Genomic DNA, 18,714 nt, shown 5'->3' on the forward strand with positions numbered 1-18,714 from the left:
CAACGCGTGGAAAGGAAGCGGCCATGGCCTTATATACGGTACAGCCCCAGCACTTGCCTGGTGTGAAAATGGGAAACCACGGATAACCATCTTCAGGGCTGCCGACAGTGGGATTTGAAAACACTATCTCTCGGGTGCGAGCTCGCAGCTGCGCGGCCCTAACTCCACGGCTAGCTCAGCCGGTACAATTAAATAGAAGTACGGCATGATCATGCAATGAAAAGTTATTTAGTATTTTAATACATACTAAGGAACTAACAGACACTGAAGGGGCTGCCAGACTGACGAATGCGTACGGCATACCGGTGAATTATAACTCAGTGTCCACGACCTTGGCAAAAACATTATACCCCTACTACCCTTCCCCACAGCACATGCAAAGTCTCCACTACTTGCCGTAGCGCTATACAAATCGGTTAGCCGCGACGAACGGCATTTGGTGCTTATTTCCGCCAAAAATTATATTAATAATTAAGGAAAATAAAGGAAAGAATTAGCAGAAAAGACACAAAGGCTTGTACAGATAACGTTTCTTTTACAAATAATTCGCTGTGAGCTTGCATCCGGGAGATCGTGGGTTCGAGTACCACTGTGGGCAGCCCTGAAGATGGTTTTCCGTGGTTTCCCATTTTCACACCACGCAAATGCTGTTGCTGTATTTTAAGTCCACGGCCGCTTCCTTCCAACTCCTAGGCCTTTCCTATCCCATCGTCGCCATAATACCTATCTGTGTCGGTGCGACGTAAAGCAATTAGCAAAACAAATAATAATAATTCCTAGTTCCAGGTGGCTAAAGTGAATATGTAATGTTTACTCCACAGAGTGGCGAGGGGCGGGGGAGACTTTCCCTTCACGCCCCACCCCCTAATCGCCGTTACTGTTTGTTAACATGCCAAAGATGCAGGAAAGGAAATTTAATCACTTGTTAATTTATACATGTGTAGACATTCCACTCGATAAAAGAGTTGCTTGTATGAAACAAAAACGATACTGTTCGGTGAAATACTTGTGTAGAAGGCATACGTCTGTTTGGAGCTTCGGTTGCATTCCGACCGGGTTGTCCAGATTAAAATAATGTCTATGTATTCGTCGCTGCTGAACACACTAGCCATTGGCGAAAAGCAGACAGTAAATATAGTGCGGCTGTACCATACACCAGCCTAGAACTATGCGGTCGAAAACGATGTTTACTAATGCAATGGGTGCATTCGACCGCCAGCGCTGAGTAACATGCTGCGAGCGTGACTCTGTTGCTTATCTCTTCATATTCTGACGTAACCTGCCCGCTGGCAGTAGTTCCCCTGTTAAAATCAGTTGGTAGACACCCCACATATCATTTATGCATGCGGGACATTTATAAGTAGAAAGTACGGCGTCCGTGAGCCACCTATGTCCTTAAATGTCAAGCAACGCAGCTGGAGAATAGCAGACGACCCCGTATCGAGACTTAGGATAGTCACAGCAAGAAGCTTTTACAATATGCTGACGATTGTTAGATGTTGGACTGTGCAACTCGCAAGTCTGCGAGATGCACCACAATGACTACTGTCGAGAAACAAGACTATTAGCGTGGTGTAGTGCAGACCATTTCAACCCACCGTTTGAGGGCTTGGGAGCCCTGACGCATATCTCTCTCTCGCTGTGGTTGTTACACACACTGCGTTTTTGGCATTACCTTTTTAGCCGAATTGCAAACCAGTTGAATGATTTAAATATTTTTTTGCAAGGCAAAAGTATTTTGATTTATACTCTGTGGGATAGAATGTGTGCTTTTAAAATGGAACTTTGGCTATTCGATAAACTATTTGGGAGAAGGATTCTGATGGATTCCCATCCTCAGAACCACGTGACCTGTCCGATTGTAATTCTGACAAAACTGTGAATCCCTTAAACAATTCGATAATGGTTTAGAAATATCGAAGAAATGTTGCCTGCTTTAAATATTCGTATGTATGGCTCTACAGTATATACCTTTGCTAACACACATTCTCAGTCATGAACCTAGTAAAGAGTAAAACTAGGTCATGGATGCTCGACGTTGCGTTGGAAGCAGGGTTAGGCATTCAATCTGTTCAGGCAATTTTCCCTGACATCACTACGTTGGGGAAATAAAAATGCCCGGTGTTTTCCTAAATGCAAAGAATGGACTGTTTTCTTTTGTTGTATTTTCTTAAATGTTGAGAACATATCAGCGGTAGCCTGAAGATTAGTTTCCACGGTTTCTCATTTTCACGCCAGCGAAATTATAGGGCTGTACCTTAAGGCCACGGTCGCTACCGTTTCAGACCCAAGCCTTTCCCATCTCAGTATGGCCGGCAACCTATAAGAGTTAAGTGCTAAATAAGTCTTCGTAGAGATTCCTGGCGTGTTTACATATGGTGGCATCGAGGTATAGTCAAGGTAATAAGCCTACAACATCTTTATTGTTTGAAAGGCTGTGAGCTTGCATTCGGGAAGTAGTTGGTTGGAGACCTGAAGATAGTTTTCCGTCGTTTCCCATTTTCACACCAGGTAAATACTGGGGCTGTACCTTAAGGCAACTTCCTTCCCACTCCTTGCCCTTTCTTATCCTATCGTCACCATAAGAGCTATGTGGGTCGGTGCGACATAAAGCAAAAAATGAAGTCTTAAATGTACCCGACAAAGTTACAGTACAGCCACTTGCCCGGTCATTTAAGGCGTATTTGATCGACCTACTGCGGAGTGTGAAGTATCACTACCTTCGTACAAGAGTGGAACTCGCTACTCCAGATACTGCTAGTAGCTGGCCATACACGGACAGATTTTTTCGCAGGCCTCGCCTTTGGGGCCAGATCCGACAGGTCGCCTGCCAGGCGTGACCTTCAGAGACCCGGCCTGCTGCTCGCCATCAACTGTGACACCAAGCCTGTCGTGTTGTGCAACATAATTTATGTCAACATTTCAAACCCTCCCGTTAATGGAATGATCCCTTTGTTCTCTGCAGGCCAAGCCTCATCCACTGGCTTTTCAAACTAGTTTGAAATCCTTGCCGATCGGGTCTGCCGTACTTAGAACTGTGCGATGGACATCGAAGCAGACAGTGTCCAGAGGGGAGAAAAAAATGTGCATTTTGCTATACCGGTATGGTAAACCATGCAAACAGAAAAATCGATCGAAGTGGATGAATTCATGGATAGGAGAGCGAGACAGCTTTAGTCACATGAGTGTGATACAACACCTGAGAGAAAATGAACCGGAAGATTACAAGAATTATTTACGAATGGACCACAGCGATTATGATATGCTGTTAGGTAAGCATGTACTGGGCGAGTTGGCCGTGCGGTCAGGGGTACACGGCTGTGAACTTGCATCCGGGAGATAGTGGGTTCGAATACCACTGACGGCAGCCCTGAAGATGGTTTTCCGTGGTTTCCCATTTTCACACCAGGCAAATACTGGGGCTGTACCTTAATTAAGGCCACGGCCACTTCCTTCCAACTCCTAGGCCTTTCCTATCCTATCGTCGCCACAAGACCTATCTCTGTCGGTGCGACGTAAAGGAACTAGCAAAAAAGAAAGGTAAGCCTGAATGGATTTTTCTCGTTATTACGTTAAATGTTTGATCTGTGTCAGTCTCATCCTTGGCTTTGACAATATGAAAGTGACTGAGGTATGAGCGATGCTAGTAATACCATTCCTTATGCAGCCAGTCCCTGGTATGAATAGTATGAAAATATCACTCATAGGGTCACCTGGTGCGTGCCTTTCAGTGGGCTTGGCAGACTGATATGCGAGCAACTTCTGACTCTGTGAGGAAAGCAACGGTAAGCTACCTCACTCATTTCCATAGTACGCTTCTTCAGTGATGCCTAGGCTATCTATGACAACTGTTGGCATAGCTGTGGAGGATCAAAGCAGCCTTCGGGCTGAATGCCAAACATACACAACACAGACATAATGACTTGTTTACCGGGCGAGTTAACCGTGCGCTTAGGGGCGCGCAGCTGTGAGCTTACATCCGGGAGGTAGTAGGTTCGAATCCCACTGTCGGCATCCCTGAAGATGGTTTTCTGTGGTTTCCCATTTTCACACCAGACAAATGCTGGGGCTGTACGCTAATTAAGGCCACGGCCGCTTCCTTCCAAATCCTAGCCCTTCCCTAACCCATCGTCGCCATAAGACCTATCTGTGTCGGTGCAGCGTAAAGCCACTAGTAAAAAAAAGACTTATTTTGCGTAGCTATTACTGGAGAACAGTCTAGTTGAAAGCGTATTTACTGTAGATATTGTAGCTTCTAAGCTGAAGGAGGAGGAAAGGAGGACACTGAAGAACGCTTGATTGCGACACTGTGGGACCTCATGTTTTAATTGTCAGAGAGACGGCCGCTCTTTGTACATTTCAATAAATTTCTCTAGCAGTGCCTTTGTCCACTCCATGCTTTCCTTACAAGAGGCTTGATCTGTGAGGCGAGGTCTTTCCGTTGAGGCGCTGACAGCAAGTCTCGCCTGTAGCAGATAACGCCTCGAACTGATCTCGCTCACTAACGAGCAGTCCTAGCCTGTCGGAACGCGTCACAAAAGGCCTCGTCTGTCACAATTCCTTTCCGTGTATGGCCAGCTGGATCATTCGCCAGGCTGAGAGGCTCAGACGGCAGAGCGCTGGATTAGTATTTAATGGGACACAAAACTAATATTGTCAATATTCACGGTATGGAAGCCTGTTGTACTGAGTCAATGTCGGGGTGACCCCGTTGTATTGACTCTTTACCGCAGTACACCACGTCGGTGGGCTGAGTCAGACGTCTTGAGTTCTATTGGTACCAGATGTGTCGTGTACCGAAACACTTACACGACTTAGGGCCGGTTCTACCACCTACTGGTAAAGTAGCGCGTAATTTGCCCTCCGCGTAAAAGGATGTTTCCGTCCGACCACTCCCAGGTAGCGCTATCGGCAGCATAAATCGTCGTTACCCGGCGCGTAATTTCTCGGCCACTTCGAGGGCCCGATAAGACTTTACCTGCCGGGCAAGTTCTGAGAGCTGAACATTATTAGCTGTATTTCTGGTGATATGCAACTCAAATTAGCTTAGTATACTGAAAAAAGCAGTATACTGTAACAGTGATCGATATTGTATTGCAGGATTTTGAACATTAATGCTTCCCTTTAGTTGCAACGGTCACGCTAGCCTCTCGCATCGGCAGCGCAGGGAACACATTTTATACGTCAAGCTTTCGTAAAGAAACTCTAAAAGGATGTAAAATCAAAATCTATTTGGAAATCATTTCAAATGGGCTTTAATTTTCTACTTTTTCAGTTTTCGGACACGAGATATATATTACTGTATGTATCCTACCTAACCCGAGCGTTTTCGTAGCGTAATGGTTAACACGTTCGCTTCGTAATACGAAGTGTGCGGGTTCGAGTCTTTATTATGACGAATCTTTTTTATTTCCATTATTAGCGTTGTATTAATCTGTATGCCTCTTTTCATACGTTCTTATCACAATATTATGTCTACTAGGAAAATTGCTTTATATGTATGCTACCTATAGCAAGTGATGTTATGATTAATAGCACATAGGACTGTCGCCCAGGTAGCAGATTCCCTATTAGTTGTTTACATAGGCTTGTAAATTATTTCGAAGAAATTGGAAACTATTCCATTCCCGAATTCCTCTTCCTATGAATGGATATTTATCCCGATTAGTTCTTTACATTTACAGTACCTTCCAACTTTATCTTCATAAAGTTAAAAATTAAAATGAAATGCTTTATCAATAAATGGAAGCATCTGGAACTGAACGAGGTCACAGAACTAGTTGGAAATAGAGCATCGCGGAGATACTTAATCAATTCACAGAAGCCTGCAGATAGAATGCTCAAAGGCAATAAGTCCGTAAAGAAGATGTGTGTGTATATACGTATATGGAAGTGCGTAAAAGAGAGTTAAGAACAACGGCAGGGAACGAAAATACACTTTAAAATGTAAATTAGAAATACGATGAAAACCTGCGTACCTTCTATTACGGAGCGAGCGACTTGACCAGTCTATTACGAGAATACCTTTCAAAAACGCTGCCTTACATGACAGGTTATAACTGGCGTAAGAAAATGTAATCTCGAGATTTTAATCCCAATTAGGTATTGATATTGAAGATCATAGATTAAAATCACGAAAGCTTGACATGAATCGTTGTCCATAACTCTTAAGACTCCCCTTATTAGGCTTTTTGGTGATAATCAGCAGACGCAAGCACAGGGAAATAAGACAATCGAAATGGGTTTCATGCATCTGACGATAGATAGCACCACACTCGAAGGCGAGAAATCGCTGAAAATCAGTCTAGCCAACCTCGTATATCGGTGTCTAGCTCCGGGTAGCTACCTAGCGCTTGCGCCGAGGTGGTTGGACGCAAGCCAAAGTACCAGCCGATTTACACCTCCAGGTAGTTTACCTCCCGGGCAGCTGACAGCCACTTTACCAGCAGATGGTAGAACCGGCCTTAATAAAAAGGAAGCTTCTGGATCACTTAACACAGGCTCGCATTGGAATATATATAGACTTGTCTTGGTGAAGGAATTTACACAAGATAAAGTCCATCTGGTCAGAGATAAGCATTCTCACCTGTCCGGTCTAGACGAAAAGTATAACATAGTTATCAACAGTTCATGACCATGTCAGCAACCCCACCCCCACCTCCATTTAGGTAGGAATTGGAATAACCATTAGCTACCGCAAAGTTAGCATTAAAGAAGCTTACCGATAAAACTACCAGCCAACAAACAGTATAAAGGGCAAGCCCATTAAATAAAGGATAACAGAATCACCACAAAACTGTATAATAATAATAAGTGGTTTTACGTCCCACTAACTACTTTTAACTACTTTTACGGTTTTCAAAGACGCCAAGGTGCCGGAATTTTGTCCCACAGGAGTTCTTTTACGCGACGGTAAATCTACCGGCACGGGGCTCACTTATTTCTTTTTTGCTAGTGGCTTTACGTCGCACGGACGCAGATATGTCTTATGGCGACGATGGGATAGGAAAGGGCTAGGAGTTGGAAGGAAGCGGCCGTGGCCTTAATTAAGTCACAGCCCCAGCATTTGCCTGGTGTGAAAATGGGAAACCACGGAAAACCATCTTCAGGGCTGCCGACAGTGGGATTCGAATCCACTATCTCCCGGATGCAAGCTCATAGCTGCGCGCTCCTAACCCCACGGCCAACTCGCCCGGTCACTTATTTCAGCACCTTCAAATGCCACCGGACTGAACCAGGATCGAACCTACCAATTTGGGCTCAGAAAGCCAGAGCCTTAACCGTCTAAGCCACTCAGCCCGACCCCAGAGAACTGTAAACAAGTTCAGAAGGGTCATCTAAACTTCTGGTAAAACTCACTAGGACGCAGCATCGTCCAAGCTACCAGAAGTTGGACAGTACATCAAGCGACTCGCGGACCAATAGCGAATCTAGGCACACCCACTCCCGAGGTGGAGGGATAGGACGCTTGTCTTACAAAAGTCCTTAACTAGACTTAGAAGTAAAGATTGCGGGTCACTGGTTTCACTCCAGGTCTTTGGGGAGACCATCTACTGGATTTCAGTCCGTGGGCTTCGAGTTTTAGAGTGCCATCGTTGGGTCAAGTCTGGATCTGGTGCTAGTCTTAGGTATCCATATTTCAGGATTCGAATCCTGGCTTCTGGTCGTTCACTACTTTTAGACGTACCTTCATATCTTTAGAACTCTGAACAGTTTTACGACACTAGTATCAGAGTGTCGGCAGTCTCATCCCGATACATTGGAGCCTCTGTTTACTGTTCGTCATTCCACAGTCCATGGTCACCTATTATGAGGACTACCCTGTATCGGTAGGCGTTAGAGAAGCTCCTTTTTGGGGAGAGGTAACTCAAGTAGGCCACGAAAGGTGGCGATCATCTGCTTCGTTGCATGAATTAATTTTGTTTAGAACCTCTGTTATTTACACATCCCTTCTAGGAGACCATATGAGTTTTCACTCTTAACCACCACCTTACCTGTGTCCATATTTTACCAATCCCTCTAATTCCGTACTTAAATTAGTCTACATGTGGATCGAATCACCGCCCGACACATCCACCTCCAGGCAAGAATACGGCAAATGGCCTATCCGATAAAGTTCTGCTATCGATTTCTGTTTAACTAAACCGACAGTTTCTTGTCTTCATGTCTGGAAATGCATGGTAATCCACGTTACCCATGTTTCTTTTTAAATACATGCAACACATTTCACAAATTGTAGAATTCAAGGTTCCTACTAACGGAGTATCTAAGGTCACGCTATTGTTTTAATTTCATTCCTGACCCCTAATACAGTACACTTCCTCTTTAGTGAAATATAATTCATATACCTCTCATGAAGTGTTTCAAAAGGTAAGCGCATTTACTCATGAGGCTGTAAAACATTACATCTAAATTTCGATAAAATGGATAGTTATGTGAATTACGCGCTGTAAAACCATTCACCGTACACTTTGGGAAGTTGGGTTGGATCTGGGATTCGACAGTGGGTAATCGTGGAATAAGCATTGCTCTACAAAGTATATTATACTAGACGTCACTCAGGTGAGGACAGTAAAGATATACTTACACGTTCTACGAAGCCCTTCACGACGCAACGTTGTTTGAGGTTGGTTTCCCCATCAAGATTACATGTATCGATGTAACATAGGCCATGCGGGTCGCTGGAACGGAGCAGCAATACGTCCGCAGGTATTTGCTCGTTGTTCGAGAGATGGACCAAGTCTCCTACGCGTACGTCTTTCCACAAAACACGCTTGTAACGTTCAGCTTGTCTGAAAAAAAAAACACGTCAAGTATACAATAACGAGTATTAAAATGAATATATGACTTTAAATCATGAAGGAACTCCAGTTTCAATGGTAGTGATAATTAATGTTTTGAGGGAAAGTACAAACAGAACTTCCTGTAACATTTGGAACAATTCTACACGGAAACACAGTCAAAATTTGCAATGCTAGCTGGAAACATGTGAAATACGAAAGGTAAGCACAATAAATGAACTTACATTAAATGTATTTAGCATAGAATGCAAACAAGGGAAGAACACTGATTATTGTTATTTTTATAACAACCATCACCACCAACTACCACAATCACCAGAACTTACTGACTGTATTTGTGTCTTTGCGATACACCCAGGTTTTGGCACTCAACGACGATGATATCTGTTCCATGCCTTTCCACACAAAGGAGCATGAACACTCCACACATGGTTCGTGGCAGATTTTATGATGGAAGCCATGTACTAGAAAACCAGTTACAAAGTGAATTCGGAAATATGTGGTCAAATGAAAAGGTGATGAAATACACGTACAGTCACACTGCCATGAGACCGTACGTAATTAGACCATTTTTCCTAAGTTCAAATACGAAACACTTAATCAAGATAGGGATGGAAGACGGGTCAATTTACCGGGAAAAATATAATTCAACTCTTAACCCAACATTTTAATCATTAATCTACCGCCAGGGAAGCTTTAGTTGTCCCTACGTCTGGTCCGCCGGAGAGGACTTTCTATGCAGTTGACCATATATGGTTCTTGCTTTTAGAGGTGGTTACCCACCTCAAGGGCAAGAGAGTGTCCCAGCCCCTGCCAGCTCATCAGCCTTCATAGGAAGCCGTTGGTGTAGCAGAGGGGGACTCCTTATCCCGGGAGTCGCTCGGTCGCCAGGGCCTCGTCAGTCAAAAGCAGGGTGCACCACGTGAAGGTGAGGTTGACATTTGAGTAGCACAACCTTCTGGCAAACATGAAAATAATTCAACCAGTCTCCATACATGTTTATGTGGTACTTCCGTCCATTTTTCATCAGTAATAGCATCTGCTTCCTTCCATTCTCGAAATATTTTTTCAGACAAAAGTGACGTAAGATCTCAATGAACAGTTCAGTTTCATTTACGACTGACTTTATATTAGGTCTTTTCGACAAAATGCACTCTAATGTTGACTATCTCAAACTAATCTGGTTGTTTTTGAAGAAAAATCCACCGTCGTTTCCCAATGTTGTCGCAGTGACTGGTCCATTCATCCAAATAATCAACGCAAGTGGTGTAGAAAGATGCCACAGCTCGCTTGAAAGAATATTAATCAATGCTGCGCCCTCCTTGCCGGTCGTACTCATCTTTCTACAGGGCGAGTTGGCCGTGCGGTTAAGGGCCCTTTCACACGATCCACTGCTTGCCACGCCACTCCACTCCACTCCAGTCCACTCCACTCCACTCCACCAGAGGTGTGGTAAAAGGCCGGTAGCGTTCACACGAGACACTTCGTGTGGCGCAACCTCCGTCCACTCTCGTCAACAGTAGGCTGCTGTCGACCGGCCTGAAGTGTCTTCCACACTGGGCGACCGGAAGCTCACTCATCACTGAATCAGATTAGCTCGTTCAGACAGTCAACATATAAATGAGCTACAAGTTCGAAGATTTCGTTTCAAAATGTCGGTTCCATTCATAGATACTGAAAAGTTAATAATAGAAATACAAAATCGGCCTTGTCAGTGGGATTAACGAACGACAGACTATTCAAATAAAATAAAAGGCTTCAAATGTGGAATGAAGTTTCCCATGAAGGGATTCCACTTTCTGCCGAACTGGACAACTCCAAAGAGAGAGAAGTTGATATCTACAGTAATAGGCTATGTGTGTTATATGTTAACAATTTTCGGTATTACAATAACATGGGTCATTGAAAAATAATTAATCAAGGCTTTTTAGCAGTCTTCATTTCAAAAGAACTGCTTCCAATTAAATTACATAATAACATTTTCTTATTCGGACCGAACATGATAGCCGCAGTCGCTTATGTGCCGCCATTATCCAGTATTCGGGAGATAGTGGGTTCGAACCCAACTGTCGGCAGCCCTGAAGATGGTTTTCCGTGGTTTCCCATTTTCAAACCAGGCAAATGCTGGGGCTGTACCTTAATTAAGGCCACGGCCGCTTCCTTCCCACTCCTAGCCCTTTCCTGTCCCATCGTCGTCATAAGACCCATCTGTGTCGGTGCGACGTACAGCAACTTGTAACAAAAAAAAAATCTTATTCGTGAGAACTACCATAGGTGTAGGTAGCAAGGCCATACTGGTAGCGCACTAAATCAGTCGTTCAAACGGTCAACATTGTGTGCGTCAAAAGTTTGAAGTTTTTGTTTCAAAATATCGGCGGAATACATTTTCTCATGTTGGTGTCCTGACGCTGTAAACTTGCTTCAAGGACTGACAACAATTCAAACAAATTCCCACTCATACGAAAGTAATTATGGAACATTTTTAGATCATTGGTACATTCATCTAGAAGAACGATGAGTTCCTCGTTCTAGGCGATATGAATTCAATGGATGGACTTAGTACTGTTCTTTCACCTCAACCTTCTTTTCGGAAGAATAAAAATCCCAAGGATAATGTGCGCGTCCATGGACCAGATTCAAACCGAGACGCAAATGTGAGGTGGGGACGAGAAGTTGCCGGTAAGTTGACGGAAGTGGACGGCAAGTGTCTGAGAAGTGGAGTGGAGTGACGTGGCGTGGCGTGGCGTGGAAAGCAAGTGGACCGTGTGAAAGGAGCCTAAGGGCAAGCAGCTGTGAGCTTGCATCCGGGAGCTAGTGCGATCAAAACCCACCGTCGGCAGCCATGAAGATGGTTTTTCGTGGTTTCCCATTTTAACACAACACAAATGCTGGGGCTATAAAATTACAATTGAGGAGCTATCTGACGGTGAGAGGATGGCCCCGGTCTAGAAAGCCTAAAATAACGACCGAGAGGATTCATCGTGCTGACTACACTACACCTCGTAATCTGCAGTATTCAGGCTGAGCAGCGGTCACTTGGTAGGCCATGACCCTTCGGGGCTGTTGCGCCATGGGCGGGGTTGTGTACGGAAACCCGTTCGATACTTCAGCATTTAAACAAACGGCAGTTATCATTTCTATTAGAGCATAGTAGGATAAAACAGTACTAATATTAATCTGTCTACGCATTTAACTTGTTTGGTAAACATTGAGTAGTTCTTACGAATTTCAAACTTTCTTTTTTTTTTCTTTACGTCGCACCGACACAGATAGGTCTTATGGCGACGATGGGATAGGATGGGATGCGATAGTGTTAACTGTAGAAGTATTGTAAAGAAAGGAACAGAATTAAGTCATTTAATAGATATATACTTACCAGGTATTGTAATAGGAGTTGAATCATGGCTGAGAAATGATATAATGGATGCAGACATTTTTTTCACACAACTGGAATGTGTATCCTAGAGATAGGAAAGGAATGGTAGGAGGGGGAGTATTCATTCTGGTGAAAGAAGAATTTGTAACCCACGAAGAAGTTAAAGATGATAATAGGCAACTTGATGACTTTGGAGTGTACAGACCAGGAAAGGGTAGCGCTGAAGCTGGTTCGGAATTATTTGATAAGATAATCACTTATGTGGGAAACAATAAATGGAAAGGAACGTGATTGTAGCGGGTGATCTCAATTTACTAAATGTCAACTGGGAAGGTAATGCGAACGACAGGAAGCACGACCAACAAATGGCAAGTGAGTTAATATGGGAAGGAAAGCTGATTCAGAAAGTGATGGAACCAACTATAGGGAAGAATGTTCTGGACGTGGTGCTGGTAAAACCAGATGAGCTCTATAGAGAAACCGAAGTAATATATGGTATTAGTGATCACGAGGCTGATTTTGCCGTAGTTAAAAGTAAATGTGATAGAAAGGAAGGTCTTAAAAGTATGACTACTAGGAAGTATCATATGGCTGATAAAACAGGCATGAGGGAGTTTTTTAAAAGTAACTATGATGGGTGGAAAACGGTAAATAAAAATGTAAAGATACTCTGGGATGGGTTTAACGCAATTGTTGAGGAATGTGAAAACAGGTTTGTACCTTTAAAGGTGGTAAGGAATGGTTATTTATTTATTTACTTATTTATTTATTTATTTATTTATCATATGATGAACATATGCAGTGGCTCAAAAAAGTATTGGTCTGCCCACAGCCGTGGTATGAATGGAAGAATATAGTACAAAAATGGTGCATATACTGGAATTACACGTATGTAGGTACGTTGGACAGTCCAGTACATCAGTAGGTTCAATATGGAACCAAATACAGTAGAGACAATACGCGACACTGATCGAGATATCGAGGGACAGCTACTGGAGCTCTCTCTAGCGAGTAGACCTGAAAACTACTGATTCTGTCATAAGAGCACGTGTATTTTTGTGTGAAGTTTTTGGTGTTATTTATGCGTTTTCAGTGAGTTGACATAATTAAATAGTAGCGTGTGTCATTCCTTGATATCTCTTCTCAACATGAGGGGAAAGGTATGTGCTGTGTTTGGCTGCAGTAACTATGAAGTAGAGAAGAATGCGCGGTCGTTCTTCAGGTTCCCTCGTGACAAGAAAATGTAAGTAATATTGTGTTTGCATATATATTCTTCCAGTGACAGAGATCTTTATAGTAGTTCATAATCTTCTGATCTGCTCGACCCATATCTTAACTGGCTTAAAATGTAATACGCATATTTTATTGTATAGTTCAACAGTTAACCTTCAATACCGATGTGTTGTTGTAGGTGTGATCTGTGGATTTTGAAATGTCACAGAAGTGATTTGGATAAGGTGTACAAGAAAGTAATAATAATAATAATAATAATAATAATAATAATAATAATAATAATAATAATGTTATTTGTTTTACGTCCCACTAACTACTCTTTTACGGTTTTCGGAGACGCCGAGGTGCCGGAATTGAGTCCCTCAGGAGTTCTTTTACATGCCTTAAATCTACCGACACGAGGCTGACGTATCTGAGCACCTTCAAATACCACCGGACTGAGCCAGGATCGAACCTGCCAAGTTGGGGTCAGAAGGCCAGCGCCTTAACCGTCTGAGCCACTCAGCCCGGCAGTACAAGAAAGAAGGAACGTTGCGATTATATAAGAATTATAAGATCTGTTCAGATCATTTCCAGGCCAGCGACTTTAAAAGTCCTCGACTATACAGCCAAGGGTATGTTACTCTAATTGTACGTAAATATTCCCCAAAGCATCACTATCGACAACATTTTCATACTTTTCTTTCTTTTATCCCTCTTCTCAGATTAAAGCCGGGATTTTATAGATTGTCTTTCTGTTAGTAGGCTTCATGTTAAGAGGAAAATTGTCCAGCTATTAAATGTTAATTCATTGCATCATATGTGTAAGGAATGTGCCGATATTTTTATTAACAAGTGTCTTAATGTGATGATACAATGTTTTTAAAAGAGAAAAAAGACAAATCCAACCGTAAGAGTTCAGGCAGGAATGCTAAAGCTAAAAAAGTAATGCATAAATGAAAGATCAAGCCATTTCACAGCAGTCCATTTCACATCTTGTTTATATGTCTAATTTCAGTATTTGAATAATAACCTTTTAAATAATTCCTCATTCATTTATCCAAAATTGCTTTAGCAACTTCGAAGTTAATATCTCAATAACACTTTCCTTCTAGACGTAATTTATATATCCATTTCCGTATATACTTTTCCATTGATATTTGAATTTAGCGCGATTTTTTCAGGTCAAGTCACTAGGAGCGCCACCGTCGAATTGTCTCCCATTTTGGCAAGGCTAAATCCGTAAGTGTCGCGTATTGTCTCTACTGTATTTGATGGAACCAAGGAGATCAGGCTGTTTGCCAACCGACCAGTAATACAACTGCGTGCGTCATTACACGCCAAACAAGTATTGGTCTAGTAAACAATATCATCGTGACATCGTGCTGTCTGCCGCAACTCGGGTTCATTATGTCTGTGCTGACACGTTGAAAGGTAATATTCAGCACTGTTTTCCCATTCAGCTAGCAATGGGAAGGAAAATGATACAAACAACCGTGGAAGAGAGGAGGACTGCAGTGCGACTATTTCAAAAAGGTAAATCCTTCAAGGACATAAGTGAAATTATTGGAAGAGCTGTTACAACTGTTAAAAATATTGTGTACAGGTACAAAAGAACAAAGACGATAGAAAATAGACCAAGAAATGGTCGCCCCTCGAAGTTATCACTATAAGACAAACGGCAAATTGTGTGTGAAGTGGCCCAAAATCCTCAACTAAGAGCGCCGAAGATAGCAACTGCGTTACAACAAGACGTAGAAGTGTAAGCATCATCTAAACCAGTGGTTCCCAACCTGGGGGCGATCACCCCCAAGTGGGCGTTTTGGTTATCAGGGGGGCAATCAATAAATGGGGGGCGATGAGAATTCGAAGGGGGAAAAGTAAAATAGTATTGTACAGTAGAAGTTGCCGGGTAGCACGAGTCACTGGCTGTTCTCAGCTGGCGAGTTCACTGCACTCACCCCTCTCCACAGTCCACAACTCTCGTAGCTCAGCGCTGCCGACTGGTGACTCAACCCCACCCACTCCTGCAATCACAACACACTTGCCATTGACCTAAATACGTCTTCAGTCTTAACTAGCATTTGTGTTCCTCACAATCAGTGTTTGTGCCTTTGTATTAAAGTGTAGAAGTTCATGCACAATGGATTCGAAAAAGAAGTGTCGTCAATAATCAGCTGAGTATTTAAAATTCAGCTTTATCGCGTCACCGCAAAATGTGCAGTTTCCGCATTGTGTATTGTGCGATGAAACATTTATTAGTAATGAAGCCATGAACCCTTCGCGAATGAAAGATCACTTATCAAGAGTACACAGTGATAAAGAACTTAGTTATTTTCAACACCTCAAAGCTAAAGCTGATAAACGGCCTAATGTGAGTGAATTATTTAAAAATCCATCAACCGATCTTGCTTCTTACGAGGTGTCTTTATTGATCGCTAAATGTGGTAAACCTCAAACAATTGGCGAAACTCTTGTTTTACCGGCTACCAAAAAAAGTTGTTGAAATCATGCTAGGCGAGGGCTCTAGTAATAAGATCAATCGGTTCCTTTGAGCAACAATACTGTTTCCAGGCAAATTGACGAATTGGCCACGGACGTTGAATCCAAATTCACCAATTTGTTGAAAGGAAGTAAATTTGCTTTGCAGACTGATGAAACAACTGTGATTGATAACAAAGCAATTGTATTAGCTTATGTGAGGTTTATCAATGAACAAAAGGAAATTACCGAGGAAATGTTTGTTAGAAATTTGATCACTGATACGAAGGGTTCGTCGATATTTAAAGTGGTGCAATATATTTTGAGGAAAAAGATATTCCCTTAACAAACGTGAGCGCTTGTGCAACAGACGGTGCTCCTGCCATGTCAGGTTATTTTGCTATGTTTCTAGCCCACCTTAAGAAAGAAGTGCCAGAGGTCATCACTATTCACTGTGTCATTCATCGCCAACACTTACGTAGCTGCGAAAAAATTGAGTGGTGTACTGCACGAAACCCTACAACTGGTTATTACAGGTATCACCAATATCAAAGCTAATTCCCTCAATGACCGTCTGTTCCGACAACTTTGCCATGAAAAGGATAAAAAATTCGAACGCTTGCTCCTACATACGGCCGTGAGGTGGCTTTCCAAAGGAAACGGTACGCACCGTTTCTTCGATTTATTTGACACGGTTACTGAGTTTCTCGACACGTCTGATCCTGTTTTAAGTGAAAATTTGAAGCAACGCAAGTTGGAAATTGTGTACCTTACAGATATTTTTGAAAAAAAAAATGAACGAAGTCAATATAAGGCTTCAAGGAAACAATATGAACCTTGTCAAGGCCAAAGGAGTTATTTCATCATTCATCGCCAAGTTTGATATTCGTAAGGTAAATATTGGCCGCAAAGCGCTGATTCAGTTTCCGACCCTGAAGACGTGTTCATTGTCAGATAAGAAGACTACTGAACTCCCAGAAGACAAAATACTAATTTTTACTGATCACCTTGACCAGTTAAAAACTGATATGGAATCAAGATTTGAATATTTGACCAAGTTGCAAATTCCGGATTGGATTCTAGATCCATTCGCGTTTGAAGCTGTGGATAAGCTTGATAAATCTTTGCAGGCAGAGTTTCTAGATCTGAAGTATGACTGTGAGGCGAAAATCATTTTCAAGCAGAGCGGTTAGGAGTTAGCCTGGGTGAAGCTTATGGACACATACACAACTGTGTGGAAAAACTGAACCACTTCTCATCTCGTTCCCGTTGAAAAAAGAATTTAGTTCTGTTGTCCAGCTCCTCACAATACGAAGAAATAAGTTGGAGATTTGCCTCAAAGGAGACTTGCGCCTGAACTTGACGAACATGAAGCCGGATATTCGAGCTTTAACTGAAATCCACCAAGCACAAGGCAGCCATTGAAAACGTAAAATAAAACAATACATTTCATTTATTTTTTCAAATGTTATTTGTCAACTTAATTCTTCCAGATTCCAATTTAAAAATGAAAACATATACTCCTGTTTTTAAATGCCAATGATCTTAGGTAATTATTTCACATATTTGTTCTTAAAAAGTCTGTAAAAATGTACATTTGAATTTTTTCCTATTTTATTTAAGAGTGACCGGATAAATGCTTTTGTTGTTTTTATGTACGGTAATACAATTGTTTAAAATATTACAACTGCTTTATTATTTACACTTTACTTCAAACGAAAATTAGGCAAACACTGAAAATGAAATGGGGGCGATATGTGTTAGTCAGCCTCCACAAAGGGGAGATGGGCCACAAAAGGTTGGGAACCACTGATCTAAACCATCCGAAATGTGCTACGCAGAAGAGAATATGCGGGCAGAACAGCCCGTAGAAAGCCGTACAGCAGTAATGCTAACAGGAAGAAGAGGTTTGCGTACGCTAAAGAGCACAAAAATTACAGCTATGAGGATTGGAAGACAGTCGTTTTTTACCTATGAGAGTAAATTTACCCTCTTAAGGTCAGACAGACGAGTGACTGTGGAGGAAAACGAATTCTGAATTTGAAGAGAAGAACCTGACAGCTACCGTGAAACATGGAGGTGGTTACTTGATGGCGTGGGGTTGCATTAGTGCGAATGGTGTAGGTGAATTAGCCTTTATTGAAGGGACTACGGACCACAAAGCTTGCATGAACATCCTCAAGATATTCCATCAAGTGAACAAAAAAATGGGACTCTCAACAAAATATACGTTTACGCAAGATAACGACCCCAAACACACAGCCCTGAATACGAAGCTACGGCTGTTGTATAATACACCACGCTGGATGGAAACTCAACCACAATCTCCCGACATCAACCCCATCGAGAATTTGTGGCACTATTTGGAGCAAAACGTGAGAAAGCATGCAATACCAAACAAAGCTGACCTGACCTGAAAGAAGCCTTACTCACCGAATGGAATAGCATACCATAGGAGACTACGGAAACCTTGGTACGATCGATGCCAAATAGGTTAGATGAGATTATAAAGAGGAAAGGAGGATCTACCAAATACTGAAGCGTTCACGAAGGATCAAGAAACTGCGTCATATTAATTCAGACCTATACTTTTTTTAGTTATATGGACATGTAAGAATTATGTTTCTTACAATGCACGTGTTACACAAGGTGATAATCAAGGATTCTAGTATATGTATATTTTTATCAACGTTTCATTAGATTCATCGTCCTCACATGTAGCATACCTCGACAGACCAATAATGTTTTGACCCACTGTATATATATAGTTTCAGTATAAATGTGCGTAGTCACAAGTCCGTACAATGCTACAACAGTCTAGCATAAACAAGCAATGAAAGTGGA

At 42.3% G+C, this 18,714-nt stretch overlaps 1 protein-coding gene across 1 annotated transcript in view; it reads right to left on the reverse strand.

The window, feature by feature from the left end:
* The window catches only part of LOC136864785 (phospholipid-transporting ATPase VD), a 532,079-nt gene that overhangs the window by 375,957 nt on the left and 137,408 nt on the right, over positions 1–18,714 (reverse strand). The window contains exon 3 of the mRNA XM_067142172.2: positions 8,588–8,792. Coding sequence (XP_066998273.2) covers positions 8,588–8,792 — 205 coding nt within the window. The remainder of the gene's footprint in view (positions 1–8,587; positions 8,793–18,714) is intronic.

Source organism: Anabrus simplex, chromosome 2 (genome assembly GCF_040414725.1).
Source record: "Anabrus simplex isolate iqAnaSimp1 chromosome 2, ASM4041472v1, whole genome shotgun sequence".
NCBI lineage: Eukaryota > Metazoa > Arthropoda > Insecta > Orthoptera > Tettigoniidae > Anabrus > Anabrus simplex.